Consider the following 18,771-nt stretch of genomic DNA (forward strand, 5'->3'; position numbering starts at 1 on the left):
TTGCATGAGTATAATCTTTCCTAGTTTCTTAAGCCTAAGTAGTGAAAAGGCAGAAACTGAGAGCACCCTTGGGCCTGCAATAGTTTCTTTTGATTTGCTGCGCCTTCGGTCTTGAACTAATTAGTTCCCATATCTCAATCATAGTTATTGTTTAGATAATCAGCAACTTTATGGTAAGCTTAAATTACTTTTTAGTTGTCTTCATTCTACTCTCCTGCCTAATTATTCCATATTATCCTGCTGTAAAGGCCAATTTAAAAAATATGTCTTTCACTGAAAAGCTCTTGCTTGGCATCTCAGAAATCTGAATATAGAACAAGTTACTTTTTAAATCCACTTATTGGCAAAATGTGGGGCCTCAAACCTCACCTTTGTGTAGAGCGTAAAATTTTGAAAATGGGAGAGGAAAACCTTCCTGTATATGGTGAGCCTTTGGCCTCCCTGCCCAATTTATATGTAGATAGTAATAGGTTTCAGAGTTGTAGCCATGTTAGTCTGTATCAGCAAAAACAACGAGGAGTTCTTGTGGCTCCTTAGAGACTAACAAATTTATTTGGGCATAAGCTTTCATGGGCTAAAACCCACTTCATCAGATGCATGGAGTGAAAAATACGGTAAGCAGAATATACATTCTAGCACATGAAAAGATGGGAGTTGCCTTACCAAGTGGGGGGCTAGTGCTAACGAGCCGATTCAATTAAGGTGAAAGTGAATTAATTGAATCGGCTCGTTAGCACTGGCCCCCCACTTGGTAAGGCAACTCCCATCTTTTCATGTGCTAGAATATATGTTCTGCTTACTGTATTTTTCACTCCATGCATCTGATGAAGTGGGTTTTAGCCCACGAAAGCTTATGCCCAAACAAATTTGCTAGTCTCTTAGGAGCCATAAGGACTCCTCGTTGTGCATAGTAATGTAACAACACGGATGAGAACTGGCTGTAACAATAGTTGATTATACTGTAATCAGTACAGTTGCCTATGTCATGCCCCATCAAAGATCATATCAGATAACAAAAATTCTGCATCTCAAAGTAGGGAATAAACAATTCTCCATTTTCTTATCTGGAGATGTGGAGTTAATATCGAAGAGAAGGAAGAAAGTAATATTTTCAACATGTAACCCAGATTTTAGAAGTTAATGAAGTTCCACTGACTAAAAAAAGGAGTTGAAGACCAACTTATTTCGTTTGTTCAGAAAATATTTTAAAGTTACAGTAGAATATCTTGTCAGATTTTGTATGTTAGATATGATCAAATATAAAAATGGATTATGAACTGGATGATGTTAGAGTAAGAGCAAGAAAATAAAACAATTTTCCTTTGAAGTTAGTATGATTTTATAAAAGCATCTTTAAAACATAGATCCTAATGAAAATTCTTTGATATGAGGTATCTGTTTCTTATTTTTCTGAAGACTTAAAAATCATGTGTTTACTCAGCACAATGAATATATATATTTGCAATTTCAGGGTAATTTTGGTGAAGTATATAAGGGAACATTAAAGGATAAAACTCCTGTTGCTGTAAAAACTTGTAAAGAAGATCTTCCTCAGGAACTGAAAATAAAATTTTTATCAGAGGCCAGGTGAGTTCTCTACATGTAATTAGATATATGCTTACCTTGAATTTTTTTTAATTGAAATTTTAATTTTGAAAATTAAAGATTTCGGGTATCTTTAGTGACCAGTCCAGCAATCATAAATAAGCCCTGAAACTAACATTGCCAGCCAGTTAAGAGCTTTTTTTCCCAAAGTTCTGACCTTATCATAGACTCAAGCAAGACTTTAGAGTAGTAGTGGTAGTCATAAAACATGTAAATGTTGACCTCATTAACTAATCTTTCTTGGGAAGAAACAGGCCTTCTGGAAGAACTGGGCTGTGCCAGACAGGCAAAGGATATTCCTGATAGTGGGGAAAAATGAGGTTGAAATAGCAATTATATTATAAAACATTGGTGAAAAGCCTGCTAAGCCCAAGTATGTGAGCTGATACATGAGAACACAAGTACATGGCCTTTAAATTCTCAGGGTAAGGGAGTGTACCACAATATTGTAAAATGTTTTAAGTTATCTTGCTGTCCTCACTCTAGAGTTTAACATAGTTTCATTGTTAGATAAATAACTGAGTTTTAAGGAGATAGAAAGGTAGAAAACATTAGCTATATACAAATGACTTACTGGATATCTGAACTATATAATTCCTTGAAAATGGCTTTGATTTCATGCTAATAGCCTGGCTGGCTACCAAGGAATTGCTTCACTTGCTAAGCAGCCTGCAACTCAAGAAATAATTTTATATTGAAATTAAAATGAAATATATTATTCCTTACTGAGATGGCATTCAAGCATACTAAAGCTTTCCATTTTCTTTTACAAGAGGTGGTTCAAGTTAATTAGTAGGCAGCAAACTTTCAGAAGCTATGATGTCTCTCTAGAATTCTCACCAGCCCTCCTTTTCATTTATAAATCATGGCATATTCTTCTGTCTGTAAATATTCTCATCATAGCCTTACTTGAACAGATGCAAGTTTTATTGTTTTAGCTTCCTAAATTGGAATCATTATCCTTAATTTTTTGTTTTCAGTTTAAATTATTTTTACTGTATTTAATGCTCAGGAAAATGAGTTGGTGATTGAGCTGTGCAAACAGATGCTTTGCAAGGTTTTTGACTGAACTCTCCCAGCACTGCCCAGTTCTGATCTTTCAGTTAAATTCTGGGCCTCATGAGGTATGACTGCCTTGTCATGTCAAATTATATAGTTGTTTTATGATGTGTACAAATGGTGGGATCACTATGAGAATACTTAAGTAGATCTTGACTTGTAAACTAGTTAATGTATTCACTAGTTTTTAATTTTCTCATCAGAGTGGTATGATTGTAATTCCACAGAGTGGTACGTTTGATGCATTGAAAGCAACTGGTTTTTATTTTGGATAATATAACAAGGAAAATTTTGCTTTAAAATAATGTTAGAGGTTTAAGATACTTTCTGCTGATATTTATTTTAATCAGCTTGCATAATGAAATATACTAACGTAATCAAAATTTTTGCACCCTATGCAGAATACTCAAGCAATATGACCATCCCAATATTGTCAAGCTAATAGGAGTTTGCACTCAAAGGCAGCCTATTTATATAGTTATGGAACTTATTCCAGGTAAATTTCTTTTTTGCATTTTTATAACATATAGCCCTTAGTTTATGATGTCTTAATTGCCTTTATTAGCGTTATCATGATCTATCCCAACAGTTCTACATTTATAAACTTTTTAGAGAGCTTGGTTTATGCTAGCCATGATGCTGTGCAGGTCTGATGTGAGTTTCTCTATAACCAACCCAAACATCACAAGCTGTTAGAAAGTACCACTACACATTTGTTTAGTGCAGGAATAGTCTTAATTTTCCTCACTCCAGTGTAGAACAAAATACCCCTTTTTTCCATGTGTTGCCTATGTTATTGATGTCTTTGCTATTGATGAGTTAACTGAGTTTAAATTTAGACATTCAACTTCTGTAAATCTTTGGTACAGATGAGTAATGATCTATAATATGCCCTATCCACTGAAGTTTCTTTTGTGTTTTATGTATATCTCTTCCATTAAAAAGTATGAAAATAGGTTATTTAGGAAAATCGTATTCTTTCTTTTTCTGATAGCATTGTACCACTTTTGGACTGCTGTGTTTGTATTTTGCCAGCTGATGGAGACAGTTTCCAACTGTTAGGATAACAGCAGCTGCTAGGCACTTTATTCCCACTTTGAATCTGTCTGTAGGAAGAAAAGTTGTGTTCTTGGTAACCACTGGTGTTCCTTACTATGCAGCACAGTTAATATAGGTGATGAGTTTTAAAAAAAAAGACTTCAAAATTATATTCTGGAATGTAACAAGAACCATTCCATTCACAAAGAAATAGCCTATATTTTCATTGAAAGTCTGGGTGTAGTTTATTGTTTATAATACTTGAGTATTAACAGAAGCACAGATGCAACAGTGAAATCTTAGTCCCATTATGATTTACTGTCTTTCTCAATGAGATTTTGTTGTATATGTGACTGACTTTTATTGTTTATGAAAATGGGAGACTAATAGCATTGTCTTGAGCCAGGCTTATTCTGGCCATGCTTTGTGAAGGCTTCCACAGACATCTCTGCCAATGTTCTTATATCCTGGCCTGAGACACTTCTGCCATTTTGGTCCAGGATTCACAGGGCCCAGGACAAGATGAAAAAGCAGGCCTCTGGTAGAGTGGTATGTGGGGAAATCAGTGAATGAGATTTTAAATCTTTCACCCGTGACCATTTCTACCTTCACACCCACCTAAAAGTTGTTTTTTCCCCCCTCCTGGCTTCAAATCTGCAAGAAACTTCCTAACTCTGATCCTGGTGTGCTTTGTTGTGCTCTGGGTATTCTGGCTAGCTTCCATGCTTGCATAATTGTAGTGATGCGATGATTCACCAGTGCTGGTCGTCCTGGGAAATAGCTCTTTCCAACTCCAAAGCGCCCTCTACTGGCCGGTGTCTTGTCTGCCTCAGACCCCGTGTCCCTCTAAGACCCCAGTGCCACTTTACCTCAGGGTTCTGCCCCCAGCAGTACCCCTTACTCTGCGTTTTCCTTCCCAGGGGAGCCCCCAACCCTCTATCCCCACCTTGCCTCAGTGGCTACTGCCAGTCATCATGTAGCCCCCGCTCAAGGGGGCAGACTGCAGTCTGTCATGACTGCTCATCGTTGGCAAGGAGGTTGGATAAGCTGCCTCTGCCTATTCCCAGGCTGCACCTCTATAGCCCCAGTACCTTTGTAGGCCCCCAACAAGGCCTGCAGCCTGGGGTTTACCAGGCTGGAGCTCCCCAGCTCCCTTTGTCCTTTTCCCCAGCACTGCTCTGCTTCATGTACCTTGCTCCCAGGCAGCTAGCCCTTCCCACTCCCAGGCTAAAGTGAGAATCTTATAGCTCCTGGCCCTCAGCCCTCTTACAGGGCCAGCTGTGGCCCGATTGGGGCATGGCCCCAGTTGTGGCCGCTTCCCCCTATCAGCCTAGCTTTTCCCAGCTGAAGCCCTCTCCAGGGCTGCTTTTACTATTGGCTCCCCCAGGCAGCCCTCTCCCAGGGCTGTTTTAACCCCTTCATGGCTGGAGCGGGGTGACCACCCCGCTACAATGCCTCAGTAGCCTTTGTAGTATTTACAATCCTTCACACCTAGTACCAAGCCTTTTCGAGAGTTAAAAATGGCCAGCACACCAGGAACAGGACCAACCCAACTAGAGAAGTTAGGAATTCTGGTGCTGGTGAATGGGGCAGACGGAGGAAGGGCTGGGTACTAGCTTTATATTAGAGGAGTGATGGCTGTGCGCAGAATATTACCACTAGTGGTTTTCACCTCCCTGATGGCAAATTTGGATGAGACTACCTAAAATAAGTTTCACTTGTGATCAGACCTAGAACTTGAACTTGGATCTTCATAGGTGAAACACTAGTGCTTTCACTCCCTGCATCACTTGGCCCAGTTTTCTCAGTGTGTGTTTATTGTTTATCTCTCTTTATATTTTCTCTCTGCAAATAAAATAACAAATGCAGATACTAGGATGGACATGTGTCTGGTTTTCGACCGGAAAGTCCGGTCAGAAAGGGGACTTGACAGTATCCGGTTACTGCAGGTGGGGGAGGCAGGGAGGTGCCTGGTCATTACCTATGCCAGCCCCTACTCAGTTGGGGCCACCTCCTACCTGTGTTGGGCAGCAGCAGATCCCAGCTCTGAAGGCAAGTCCCTTCTGGGCAGAAGGAAGAGGAGGGGAAAAGCAGAGAATGACAGAACGGTGGAGGGGGAAAGAGGAGCAAATAGAGGGTGGGGCCTTGGTGGGTGGGGAGAGGCAGGAGCAGGGCCTTGGGAAGGGGTGGGTCAGGGGTCGGACCTTGTGGGAAGAGGCAGGCAGGAGCAGTCCCCGGCACTCCTGCTGGCGTGTCTGTTTTTTAAATATTACAAAGTTGGCAATCCTAGTGAGTACACTTGAGGATCTTTAAACTATATAATCCTGCAACTCAATTTAAGAAAATTAGTTCAAAACAGAAAATTTAATTGTATAAAATTGTATCACACTGTGAAAAGCAGAACTGTAGAAGACTCTGGTTTATAGGGCTACATTGTAGTCTCTCCAGGGAATATAATAGAAACATTTGGCTACATACTGTGGTGGGATTTCACCCATTATCTTTGCTCATTTTTTTGCATATAGTTTGCCCTTTCCTATAGATTCCTGTTTTGATTCCTTATTTGTGAAGTATATTTTTGTTCCCTTGTATACCTCCTATGTGTGGGATATGTGCTGTTTATTCTCTTTTGAGATTGCTGTGATTTGGGTTTCAGTGCTAGTCTCTAAGGTGCCACAAGTACTCCTTTTTTTAGTGCTTTATTTGTGGCTCTTTCTAGTTCCAATTGCAGAGTCAGATCATTTCATGACTGTCCTGTATTTTGGAAACTGGAAAAGAAAATATATCTCAGGATAAAGTAGCTAATGTTAGGACTCAAAAGAAGGGTGGCAGACTCACAGTTAAACAAGCATACAATCACTGTTGGCCACAGGAAACAACGCAGATGTTGCTATACACATAGCCAAAGAATATAACATGTTTGAAACACAAACATCTTTAAGTGAAAGATTATTACACTTATTACAGAGCATAAGAAATGACACTCCTCCCACAGAAATGAACACTGTGATAGGAAAATTCAAAAAAGCCTATAGAGCAATGATATATTCCACAGAATAAATAAATAAAAGAACACACTTCAGAAATACAGCCATGAGAGAGTGAGTGAGTGAAGGTCACAAAAAGAGCCATGCATGGTAATGAGAGCAAACTGTCACCTAGTTTCAACATTTTCTTCTGCCAGTCAATGCAACCAGTCACCTCAAGCCAGCAGTCTTCAACCCACAACATAAACCTATAATAGCTTATTAAAGTGACTTTATTTATTTATTCCTGGCTATTGCATTACATAGAAGTGAAGGTCTCTGAACTAAAAGCCAAATTTAGGGTTTTTTTCCACAAAATATATCATTTCTGTTTGCTTAGGGACCCACGACTGAAAAACAAACAATTATGTAATTGCACTCTCTTGCACGCTCTCTCTCTCTCGGACCCCTCTCTGTTGGCTAGGTTGGACAAATCTCCTGCTCTGTGGCTTGAAAGTCTCTGAGGTGCAGGTTCCTCTCCCTTTTCTCCCAGTGGTAGAACAGATGACTTCTGAGAGGGGAATACACCGCTGTAGTCTCCCCTTTAACCAGTTCCTTATCCACCTTTCAATTTTCATACTGATCCTCATCTTTTCCAATTTAGCTAATATTTCTCCATGTGGAACCATATCAAATGCCTTACTGAAATCGAGGTAAATTAGATCTACTGTGTTCCCTTTGTCTAAAAAATCTGTTACCTTCTCAAAGAAGGAGATCAGGTTGGTTTGAGACAATCTACCTTTTGTAAAGCCATGTTGTATTTTGTCCCGATTACCATTAACCTCAAAGTCCTTAACTACTTTCTCCTTCAAATTTTTTTCCAAGACCTTGCATACTACAGATGTCAAACTAACAGGACTGTAGTTATCCGGATCGCTTTTTTTTAACCTTTCTTAAAAATAGGAACTCCAGTCATACGGTACAACCCCTGAGTTTACAGATTGATTAAAAATTCTTGCTAACGGGCTTGCAAGTTCATGTGCCAGTTCCTTTAATATTCTTGGATGAAGATTATCCGGGCCCCCCGATTTAGTCCCATTAAGCTGTTCGAGTTTGGCTTCTACCTCGGACGTGGTAATATCTACCTCCATATCCTCATTCCCATTTGTCATCCCACCATTATCCCTAAGCTCCCCATTAGCCTCGTTAAAGACTGAGACAAAATATTTGTTTAGATATTGGGCCATGCCTAGATTATCCTTTAACCTCCACTCCATCCTCAGTGTTAAGATGTCCCACTTCTTCTTTATGTTTTCTTCTTATTTATATGGCTATAGAACCTTTTACTATTGTTTTTAATTCCCTTTGCAAGGTCCAACTCTACATGGCTTTTGGCCTTTCTCACTTTACCCCTACATATTCTGACCTCAATAAGGTAGCTTTCCTTGCTAATCCCTCCCATCTTCCACTCCTTTTAGGCTTTCTGCTTTTTCTTAATCACCTCTCTGAGATGCTTGCTCATCCAGCTCGGTCTACAACTCCTGCCTATGAATTTTTTCCCCTTTCTTGGGATGCAGGCTTCCAATAGTTTCTGCAACTTTGACTTGAAATAATTCCAGGCCTCCTCCGCCTTTAGATTCACAAGTTTTTCAATCCAATCCACTTCCCTAACTAATTTCCTTAATTTTTTTAAGTTAGCCTTTTTGAAATCAAAAACCCTAGTCACAGATCTATTTTTGTTTATCCTTCCATTTAGTTTGAACTGAATTAGCTCAGGGTCGCTCGAACCAAGGTTGTCCCCTACAATCATTTCTTCTATGAGGTCCTCACTGCTCACCAAAACCAAATCTAAAATGGCATTCTCTCTTGTTGGTTCAGCAACTACTTGGTGAAGGAATCCATCAGCTATCGCATCCAGGAAAATCTGAGCCCTATTATTATTACTAGCACTTGTCCTCCAGTCTATATCTGGATGGTCACACAATTCCCATTAGTATTTACTTGTTTAAAAACATTAAAGAGGTCTCTATCCATATCCGTATCAGATCCTGGTGTTCTATAGCACACCCCAAGCACTATCCCAGGGCAGGCTCTAGTAACTTTCTTCCCCAATGTGATTTTTGCACAGACAGACTCTGTCTTATCCATTCCATCACTTCTTATTTCTTTACAGTCTACCTCATCATTGATATACAATGCTACTCCACCACCTTTGCCTTTATTTCTGTCTTTCTTAAACAGCATATACCCTTCAATATCCATAGTCTAGTTATGACTACTATACCATGTTTCTGTTATCCCTATAATATCTGGTTTCACTTCCTGCACCAGTAGCTCTAGTTCCTCCATTTTATTACCTAGGCTCTTCGCATTAGTGTACAAACATCTTAATTTTTGCCATTTGAATTCACTCACATTCTTTACTCCATTGGGCACAGACATTCTATCGCCAATATTACCTATTAGATTGGTATGTACCTACCCTTATGTCCATTTTCCTACCCACGGCAATATCCTTTCTTACTTCGTTTTCTTCCCTCTCAAAGAGAATAACTGGCGTGGAGATTACCTGGACATCTCCCCCAGATTCCTAGTTTAAAGCTCTCTTGATCACTTGTGCCAGCCTCCATCCTAGAAGTCTATTTCCCTTCTTACTCAGGTGAAGTCCATCCTGAGAGAACAGTCCCCTGTCCATGAATGGTTCCCAGTGGCCATACATCCCAAAGCCCTCCTTATAGCACCACTGCCTGAGCCATCTGTTGAGCATCATAATCTTGTCATGCCTTTGTTGCCCTTCTCTAGGAACAGGCAGAATCCCACTGAAGATCACCTGAGCCTCAATTTCTTTTAGCATCTTCCCCATCCTGGGATAGTCTCCCTTGATATGTTCCAGTGAGAATCTAGCCATATCATTTGTTCCCACATGGAAGATAATGAATGGATTCTTTCCCGCTCCTGTTAGGATCCTCTTCAGCCTCAGGTCCACATCCCATATCTTATTATTTATGTTTCTAATTCTGTTCCTCCCATTGCAAGGGTAGGCGGAAAATATTCCTTCCCATATTCACCAAACTACCCTGGCTTATTGGGAATAGAGGGGGTGGCACAGCTGCTCCTGTCCAGTCTTCCCCCACCCTCTCCCTTTGGGGGGCAGATGGTGTGTTCCTCCCCAAAACTGCCATGTTTTACTACTATCATTTCCAGGGATAGGAGCCATGGTTCCCTGGTTTCTGAGGATTACTGCTCTTTGAAATAGCTGCTGTTCCTTCTGCTCCTCCCCTTCTCCCGAGAAGATGAAGGGGGATTTCTATCTGAAAACAGACAGAAGTGAGAGAGGGAATAGGGGGGGTGGTTAAAATATTGAGAATAAGATTAAATTTGGCTACTTGTTCACCCTGTACATTTTTATGATCAAAGCATTTGTGAGCATAACTGAGTTTAAGTAGTTCTGTTTTCTGAAAACAGTGAGAGAAATAAAAAAGATATGTATATAGAGGATTCTTACACCATGAAAACCAGATTTGACATGAGGAATCAAAACATCTAGAAGATATAAAGTGCTACAAAGACCAGAAAAAAATGTTAACAAGAAAAACATTTGAAAATAACATTCTATGTAAAATATCCTCTGCCCATCTGCAGTTTTTATACTTTTACTTTTGTAGTTGTTTGAAAGCTTGGCAATTGCAAGAGAAACATCTTTTAACTTTTTTTATTTTACGTTTACAATTTGATTTAGATAGCTGTTGGATAACTCATTGCAAGATCTTCATCTAGTTACAGTAGCATCTGTCTTTCGTATTTACCTAGACGATTAAAGCATTATTTTCTAGAATCCAAATTGTAGTTTAATTTAGAAATGGGAACATTTTACTCAAACATGTCAAGGTTTTAAAAATAACTACACCCTTTCATTATGTTTTTAAAAGCAACAATACACCCCTATGTTTACAAACACAGTTTTCTGTCTTAATTTAAAAAGGCTAATATTATAGTCACTTTCTAAGAAGGGTTGAGTTCTGTTGCTTTTCAGTCAAACCAGACATCTTCCATAATGAAGAAGCACCAGTAATTAGGTCTTTGGATAAAAAAGAGGGGATTTTGCCAACTGGTTCATATTTCATATATTAGTCATGCCACAGATACCATGTATAAATGTCTCAATAAAATAACATTGGTATCATTACTAAAAAGGACTCTCCAGGATATCTTTTAAAAAGCATACTTTTCTGGCTGTATGTAAAATACTTAGTAATTTATTTATATTTTATTACAAAATAGTTTAGATTTCCTATTATTACCCATTAATAAACCAGTTTTACTTCTAAATCAAGATCAACTCTATATCCTTCAGATTTATTGAAGAGGCGATCTAGTTATTTGTAAAAAAGATCTGAATGTACAGTCTATTCAAAAATTTAAAAAGAGAATAAAATATCTAGGAAGTTTTTAAAAACTCAGCAGTTTGAAACACATTGCTAAGATAACCATTCAAGTCCTTTTTCTATAATCTGTTGACCATATGCATTTTTTGTTGGAGATAAGTGACTAGGGTTTTATGGAAAATGGAAATACTCTTATTTGAGGTACTTGTTCATGCTAATTGACTGCTGTGAAAGAGAGATTTAGTGAAGCAGAAGGTTTAATATGTTTTGTGACTGCATAATGCCTAATTTGCCAACAGCCTTGAAAATATTATTAAAAAGATTTAATTTTATCCTGTCCTCCTCAGATAATATGAACTCACTGAAATCATAAATGTGCAGTAGAGAACTGGACAAATGGTACAAGGAAATAATTTGGTGGAGAATGCCGCACAAATTCTTGCAAGGACTCGGCTTTATGGGCCTAAATCAGCATTTCCTGACTCTTGTGTAATAATAATTACTGCAGAGAAGGTTTTTTGCATGTGATTTCTTTAAGAAGATAAGATGCCGAATTGAGAATAAAAATACAAAACAATTTGAAAAAGGATTGTGTATCAGGATTTCTCAAACTCTCTTGCATTTTGAACCACTGGTTAAAATGAAGATCTTCTCATTGACTATTTTCCTTTCTTACCTGCTAGTCCCAACTCCGTATTTCTCCTATAATACTATAGGTTTTGGTTACTTGTAAATATATAAACAACATAAGAACAGCCATCTTGGGTCAGACAAATGGTCCATCTAGCCCAATATCCTATCTTCCAGTAGTGGTCAATGCCAGATGCTTCAGAGGAAATGAACAGAACAGGGCAATTATCAAGTGATCCCATCCCCCTCTCGTCCACACTCAGCTTCTGGCTGTCAGAGGCTAGGGACACCTGGAGTATGGGGTTGCATCCCTGACCATCTTGGCTAATAACCATTGATGGACCTATCCTCAATGAACTTATTGAGTTCTTTTTTGAACCCAGTTGTAGTTTTGGCCTTCACAACATCCCCTGGCAATGAGTTCCACCAATTGACTATGAAGAAGTACTTGGTATTGTTTGTTTTAAACTGGCTGCCTCTTAATTTCATTGGGCAATCCCTGATTCCTGTTATGCGAAGGAGTGAATAACATTTCTTAATAACTTCCTCCACGCTATTCATAATTTTATAGACATCTATCATATTCCCCCCTTAGTTGTCTCTTTTCCAAGCTGAAAAGTCCCAATCTTTTTAATCTGTCCTCATATGGAAGCTGTTCCATACCTTTAATAATTTTTGTTTCCCTTCTTGGTACCTTTTCCAATTCTAATAAATCTTTATTGAGGTGGGGCAACCAGAACTGCACACAGGATTCAAGGTGTGGGCATACCATGGATTTATATAGTAGCATTACAATATTTTCTGTCTTCTTATCTAACCCTTTCCTAATAGTTCCTAACATTCTGTTAGGTTTTTTTAACTGCTGCTGCACATTGATCGGATGTTTTCAGAGAACTATCCACAATGAGTCCAAGATCTTTCTTGAGTGGAAACAGCTAATTGAGATCCCATCATTTTGTATGTATAGTTGGGATTATATTTTCCAATGTGCATTACTTGGCATTTGTCAGCATTGAATTTTATCTGCCATTTTGTTGCCCAGTCACGCAGTTGCTTGAGATCCCTTTGTAACACTTCACAGTGTGCTTTGGACTAAACGATTTTGTGTAATTTAGTATTGTCTTCAAATTTTGCCACCTCTCTGTTTACCCCATTTTCCAGATCACTTATGAATATGATGAACAACACTGGTCCCAGTACATATCCCTGGAGGACACCAATATTTACCGTTCTCCATTGTGAAAACTGCCCATTTATTTATACTCTTTGTTTTCTGTCTTTTAACCAGTTACTGGTGCATGAGAGGATCTACCCATAACTGCTTACTTTGCATAAGAGCCTTTGGTGAGGGACCTTGTGAAAGGCTTTCTGAAAGTCAAGGTACACTCCACCAGATCAGCCTGGAACACATTTGGTGACTCCCTCAAAGAATTCTAATAGATTGTTTAGGCTTACCCAGGCTGTAATTGCCAGGATTGCCTCTGGAGCCTTTTTTAAAAAACTGGTGTCACATTAGCTATCCTCCAGTCATCTGGTACAGAAGCTGATTTAAGTGATAGGGTGCATAGCACTGTTAGTAGTTTTGCAGTATCATATTTGAGTTCTTTCTGAACTCTTGGGTGAATACCATCTGGTCCTGGTGACTTTTTACTGTTTAATTTATCAGTTTGTTCCAAAATCTCTTCTATTGGCACTTCAGTTTGGGACAGTTTTATCACATTTGTCACCTAAAAAGAATGGCTCAAGAATCTTCCTCACTTCCTCTGAGGTGAAGAAGATGCAAGAATGCATCTGATGCAAAGAACTCATTTAGCTTCTCTGCAATGGCCTTATCTTCCTTGAGTGCTCGTTTAGCACCTCATTCATGCAGTGGCCCCACTGATTGATTGTTGGCAGGCTTCCTGCTTCTGATGTACTTTAAAAAAAATTGCTGTTAGTTTTTGTAAAGCTCCATGACTGCACTGCAAATTCAAAGCTCTGCCTAGCAAGAAAGGGAAGGAAGGAAAAAGAAACAAAAAATTATAAAAGGAGAAAGGTGAGGACGAGGAAGGGAAGGGAAAGGAACAATAACATGACATTAGTTTGAGTATAAAATCTGGTACTTTTTATGTTGTTTCTTCTCTCTCTCTTCTTTTTGTTTCAAATGAATGGAAATGAAAGCTTTGTAAACTTTTAATTAGAAATCTTTTGGGGTGAAATATATTTTCAAGCATACCTTTTCTCTTTAAGGATATAGATCTACATTGTAGTGACTAGCTTTAACCTGACCGTGCAGGGGAGTCAGGACAAATTGTGACACTTAGCTCTGTCTACACAACAAACCTATGTTAGTATAACTACCTGGCTCAGGGGTGTGAAAAATAAACACCCCTGAGCGATGCAGTTATACCGACTGAACACCCGATGTAGACAGAGCTATGTTGACAGGAGAGCTTCTCCCATTGACATAGCTACCACTTCTCAGGGAGATGGAGTACCTAAGCCAACAGGAGAAGCTCTTCTGTTGGCATAGGTAGCGTCTTCACTAAGCGCTACAATAGTGCTGCTGCAGCATTGTGAGTGTAGACTAGCCCTGAGTCTCATTCCCTTCTGATGCTTTTTCTGGGACAATGCAGCTGTAATACCACTCCTTACTCAGGGATAAGTGAAAAAAGCACAGTCTAGCCTTTCTTTTCTGTTGTTGTTAAATGTACTAGTTTCGTGTAACTCTTTTTATGAATTTCATGAATTTCAAACTAATTCATTGACGTGGTTGGTTTTTGCTGTTAATGTATAGTTTTTTAACCACTATATTCATGCCAATGTACTTTTTCATTACTGTATTATATCAAAGCGTATATTTCTGATTTCATCCATCAAAATATTTCTGAACCAAAATTTGGGAGCAATGGATATTTTAAAGTGATACTTCATAATGCAGCAGGCTGTTGTGTGATTGCTCTGTTTCATTTGGTGCCTAATATTCAAAAACAAATGAGGATGGAATAGTTTAAGATTACCACTTACCAAGACAATGAAAGCATATTAATTGTTTGAAAGTAGAGTTGCTTCCATTAATTTGTACATTACAAAAGTTTATTATCTGTTGACATATTGCACAGACACTGTACTGGCATTTTTCTTATTGTCTTTTGGATAGACCATTACATTCCAATAATCCTTATTCTTCTCTAGAGGCTGAAGTAAAAGGCTTAACTAACAAAGCATTAATCCTGGAAAGGGTTATTAGACATAAAGCAGAATTTATTACAACCATTACAGAATCATTCCTGTATCTTCCATAGTTTAAAAAGAGATGAAATAAGAATTTCCTCCTCTCTTGAGCAAATGAGTACTTATATGAATCCTAAACAAAGCAGTCTTCATCTTTGTATGGCTGATGTCAATGTAGAGCAACAACTAATCATGTTATATTTAGATGATTAAGCCACATAATTGCAACAGGAGTAGCTGCATGTGTTGGTGTGATGCCTCCTTCATATTTGTGAAATGGGCATTGAGTTGTTATATGTTCTATGGTCTGTTCTGGGCGACCATAGTCGCACACAGGAGAGTCTTTAATTCTCCATTTGTGCAGCAAGTATCCACATCTGCTATGGTTTGCGCAGATACGGTTTAGGGTTGCCCATAAGCTTCATGGGAGATCGAAGCCAGGGATCTTCTGTGTCGGGTCTTTCATGACGTTTCACGTCTTGTGAACTCCCTTTGGCTTTCCAAGCTTCATCAGGGTTGAAGTTGCATTGTTGACAGCTGAATGTGTGGGCTGTGAGCCACTACAGGGTTTGCATTCCTAGGCCATTGGTGTATTTTTCCCGTATGTTTAACCAGCCTAGTGGCACACCAGCTTCAAGTAATGCACATAATGTAACTTATGGCTAATAGAATAGGACAAAAGATTTGGGGCGCTAATAATTGTTTATTTTGAAACACAGAATACTTCTTTTTGTATCACTGTACAATGAGAAGTTTCTCGTCATAGAGGATTATTTGTGTGTCTCTCTTCCATAGCTAAAACTGTTCCTGGTCTTGCTTACATGTTAATTGGTGTAGGGTACAGCCAATAACCCTCTGCCAGAGAATCCTTGGATTTTGCCAAAGACTTTTGTCATAGGCACTCAGGTACTATGGTAATGGGGGCTATAAAAGTAACCTAGAAAGGTTGGTGATGGAAATGGACGCATTAAAACAGGTAGTGGAGAGAGCTGACAAAAACCACCCTTCAGTTTTTACTATAAAGGTGTTTTTCATTTGGAAACTAGCATTTTTACCTTAGCAGTGAAAGTTGGTGAAAGTTCCCTTGGCCTTTGTTTCAGAGCAGGTGCTTAAAGTTTCATCTTAGACGTAGGGGAAAAGTTAATATTCAGTGAATCAGTTTGTGATGGTGGTCTTCCTTCTTCTGAAAAACAAAAGGAGATACAAATTAAGGCCAAAACTTTCAAAATGAGACTTCTAAATGTAGGCCCCTAAATGTTTCCAAATTTCCAAAGGTGCTGAGTAATTGCAGCTCTAGATGACCTCTCAAGGTCCCTTCCAGTCCTATAATTCTATGATTCTCTCTCTCTCAATGACCAGTAAGAACAGAGATTTCAGCACTTCTACAAAACAACTCACAAAACATATTTAAATAAGCTGTGTTATTTTAGAAGTTTTTCTCAGAAGAATATAAGTGACTGCAATTTCCCTAGAAATCCAAACAAAGTGTGCTGCACTAGAGGACAAACCATAATACAACTGGCAATAGTGCTGAACAAAATATTTATATATTTAAAATACTTCATCTGGTCTTCCAGTTATGTTAGCACATTAAATTTAAAGAAGTTTCTCTTCATGGGTACTTATACCATGAAACAATAAATAACTTATTTTTTTATTACAAACTGAGAGGCTGTTAAATGCTTTGTTTCTTTATTCTGTTTGGTAGGGTTGAGAAGATTTTCTTATTTCACACTTGGTAGAAGGCACAGTTTTTTTTAAGGTGTGTATTTGTTTCCTTTGGGAAGGAAGATCATTCCTTCCATTATATGATTTTCATAGCATCAGTTCTATGTCTTTACCAAGTAGTCACAAGTAAATGTATTCACAGTTTTCATACAGCAAATTTCAGAAATTTTTGAATGATTTATTAGAAAAAGAGTAATGAATGGAGTGGTGATATCTAGCAAATATATAAAATTGGACAAGAAATATGGAAAGTTCCAAAGAATTCTCCAAGTAAGTGTATCATTCATTTCAAAGGAAAGGGGGGGCATAATCATCTCCTCCCTAAGAAAACCTCAAGAAAGGAAATGTCTGTATGGAACCCTCTGGAAGCTTTCCCAAAAATCGTTTCTATGGGGGAAGAGAGGGAAGGCAGGCGTTCCCCCTGCAAGAACCAGATGTTCACTGTGCTGAAAATTATAAACAAGTATGTCTCCATTCCCAGGCTAATGCTGCTTTCATGCAGTTTGGCTAACTTTTGCTTTAGTTCAGCATATGATCATGCTTTAGTCCCTAATGTCCAACCTAAACCTCCCTCGTTGCAATTTAAGCCCATTCCTTCTTGTCCTATCCTCAGTGGTTAAGAACAACAATTTTTCTCCCTATCCCTTGTAACAACCTTTTATGAACTTGAAAACTGTTATCATGCCCCTCTCAGTCTTCTCTTTTCCAGACTAAACAAACCCATTTTTTTTTTCAATTTTCCCTCATAGGTCATATTTTCTAGACCTTTAATCATTTTTGTCCCTTTTCTCTGGACTCTCTCAAATTTGTCCAAATCTTTCCTGAAATGTGGTGCCCACAACTGGACACACTACTCCAGTTGAGGCCTAATCAGCGCAGAGTAGAGCGGAAAAATTACTTTTCATGTCTTGCTTACAACACTTCTGCTAATACATCCCAGAATGATGATTACTTTTTTTGCACCAGCGTTACATTGTTGACTCATAATTAGCTTGTGGTCCACTATGAGTCCCAGATCTCTTTCTGCAGTACTCCTTCCAAGGCAGTCATTTCCCATTTTGTATGTGTGCAACTGATGGTTCTTTCCTGAGCGGAGTAATTTACATTTGTCCGTATTGAATTTCATCCTGTTTACTTTAGACCATTTCTCCAGTTTATCCAGATCATTTTGAATTCTAATTCTATCCTCCAAAGCACTTGTAACCCGTCCTGGCTTGGTGTGGTCCACAAACTTCATAAGTGTACTTTGTATGCGATTATCTAAATCGTTGATGAAGATATTGAACCAAACCAAACCCAGAACTGATCCCTGTGGAACCCCACTCATTATGCCCTTCCAGCATGACTGTGAACCACTGTTAACTACTCTGGGAATGGTTTTCCAACCAGTTATGCACCCACCTTATAGTAGTTCCATCTAGGTTGCATTTCCCTAGTTTGCTTATGAGAAGATCATGTGAGACCGTATCAAAGTCAAGATATACCACATCTACCACTTCCTCCCTATCCACAAGGCTTGTTACCCTGTCAAAGAAAGCTATCTGGTTGGTTTGACACGATTTGTTCTTGACAAATCCATGAGATAATATCTTTTATTGGACCAACTTTTGTTGGTGGAAAGGACAAGCTTTTGAGCTTCACAGAGTTCTTCCTTTGTCCTGGGGAAAGTAACAAGAGCATGTGAGCTAAATACATGGTGGGGGAGATATTTAAGCATTAAGAGTCCTCGTTCTCAAAGGAAATCTGCACAATACCTTCAAAAGATGAGCCTGGGAACTTAAATTCATAAGTCTGCTGGACACTAAAAACCATGTACTTAACACCGACACTGGTTTTTTTGGGCTCATTAAAACAATTTGCAACACACCCGCCTGCCTGCTAACCCCTATTGCCCACTTCATTTTAAGTGGTTTCTTGCAGCATGTCTGCAGCCCTTTTGTTAACAATCTGTCCTGCCCTGTATTTAGTTCAGATGCTTGGGTTACTTTCTCCAGACCTGAGGAAGAGCTCTGTGAAGACTGAAAGCTTGTCCCTTCCATCAACAGAAGTTGGTCTAATAAAACATATAACATCACCTACTGTGTGTCTCATATCTTGGGACCAACATAGCTACAGCACTACCGACAACAATGGAAGAGATCAGATTT

At 38.7% G+C, this 18,771-nt stretch overlaps 1 protein-coding gene across 2 annotated transcripts in view; it reads left to right on the forward strand.

Annotated features, from left to right (window-relative positions):
* The window catches only part of FER (FER tyrosine kinase), a 446,225-nt gene that overhangs the window by 279,790 nt on the left and 147,664 nt on the right, over positions 1 to 18,771 (forward strand). For both annotated transcript variants that reach the window (XM_077817292.1, XM_077817291.1), the window contains 2 exons: positions 1,472 to 1,587; positions 3,066 to 3,160. In XM_077817292.1, the coding sequence (XP_077673418.1) occupies positions 1,472 to 1,587; positions 3,066 to 3,160 (211 nt within the window). The remainder of the gene's footprint in view (positions 1 to 1,471; positions 1,588 to 3,065; positions 3,161 to 18,771) is intronic.

Source organism: Eretmochelys imbricata, chromosome 5, assembly GCF_965152235.1.
Source record: "Eretmochelys imbricata isolate rEreImb1 chromosome 5, rEreImb1.hap1, whole genome shotgun sequence".
Lineage (NCBI taxonomy): Eukaryota > Metazoa > Chordata > Testudines > Cheloniidae > Eretmochelys > Eretmochelys imbricata.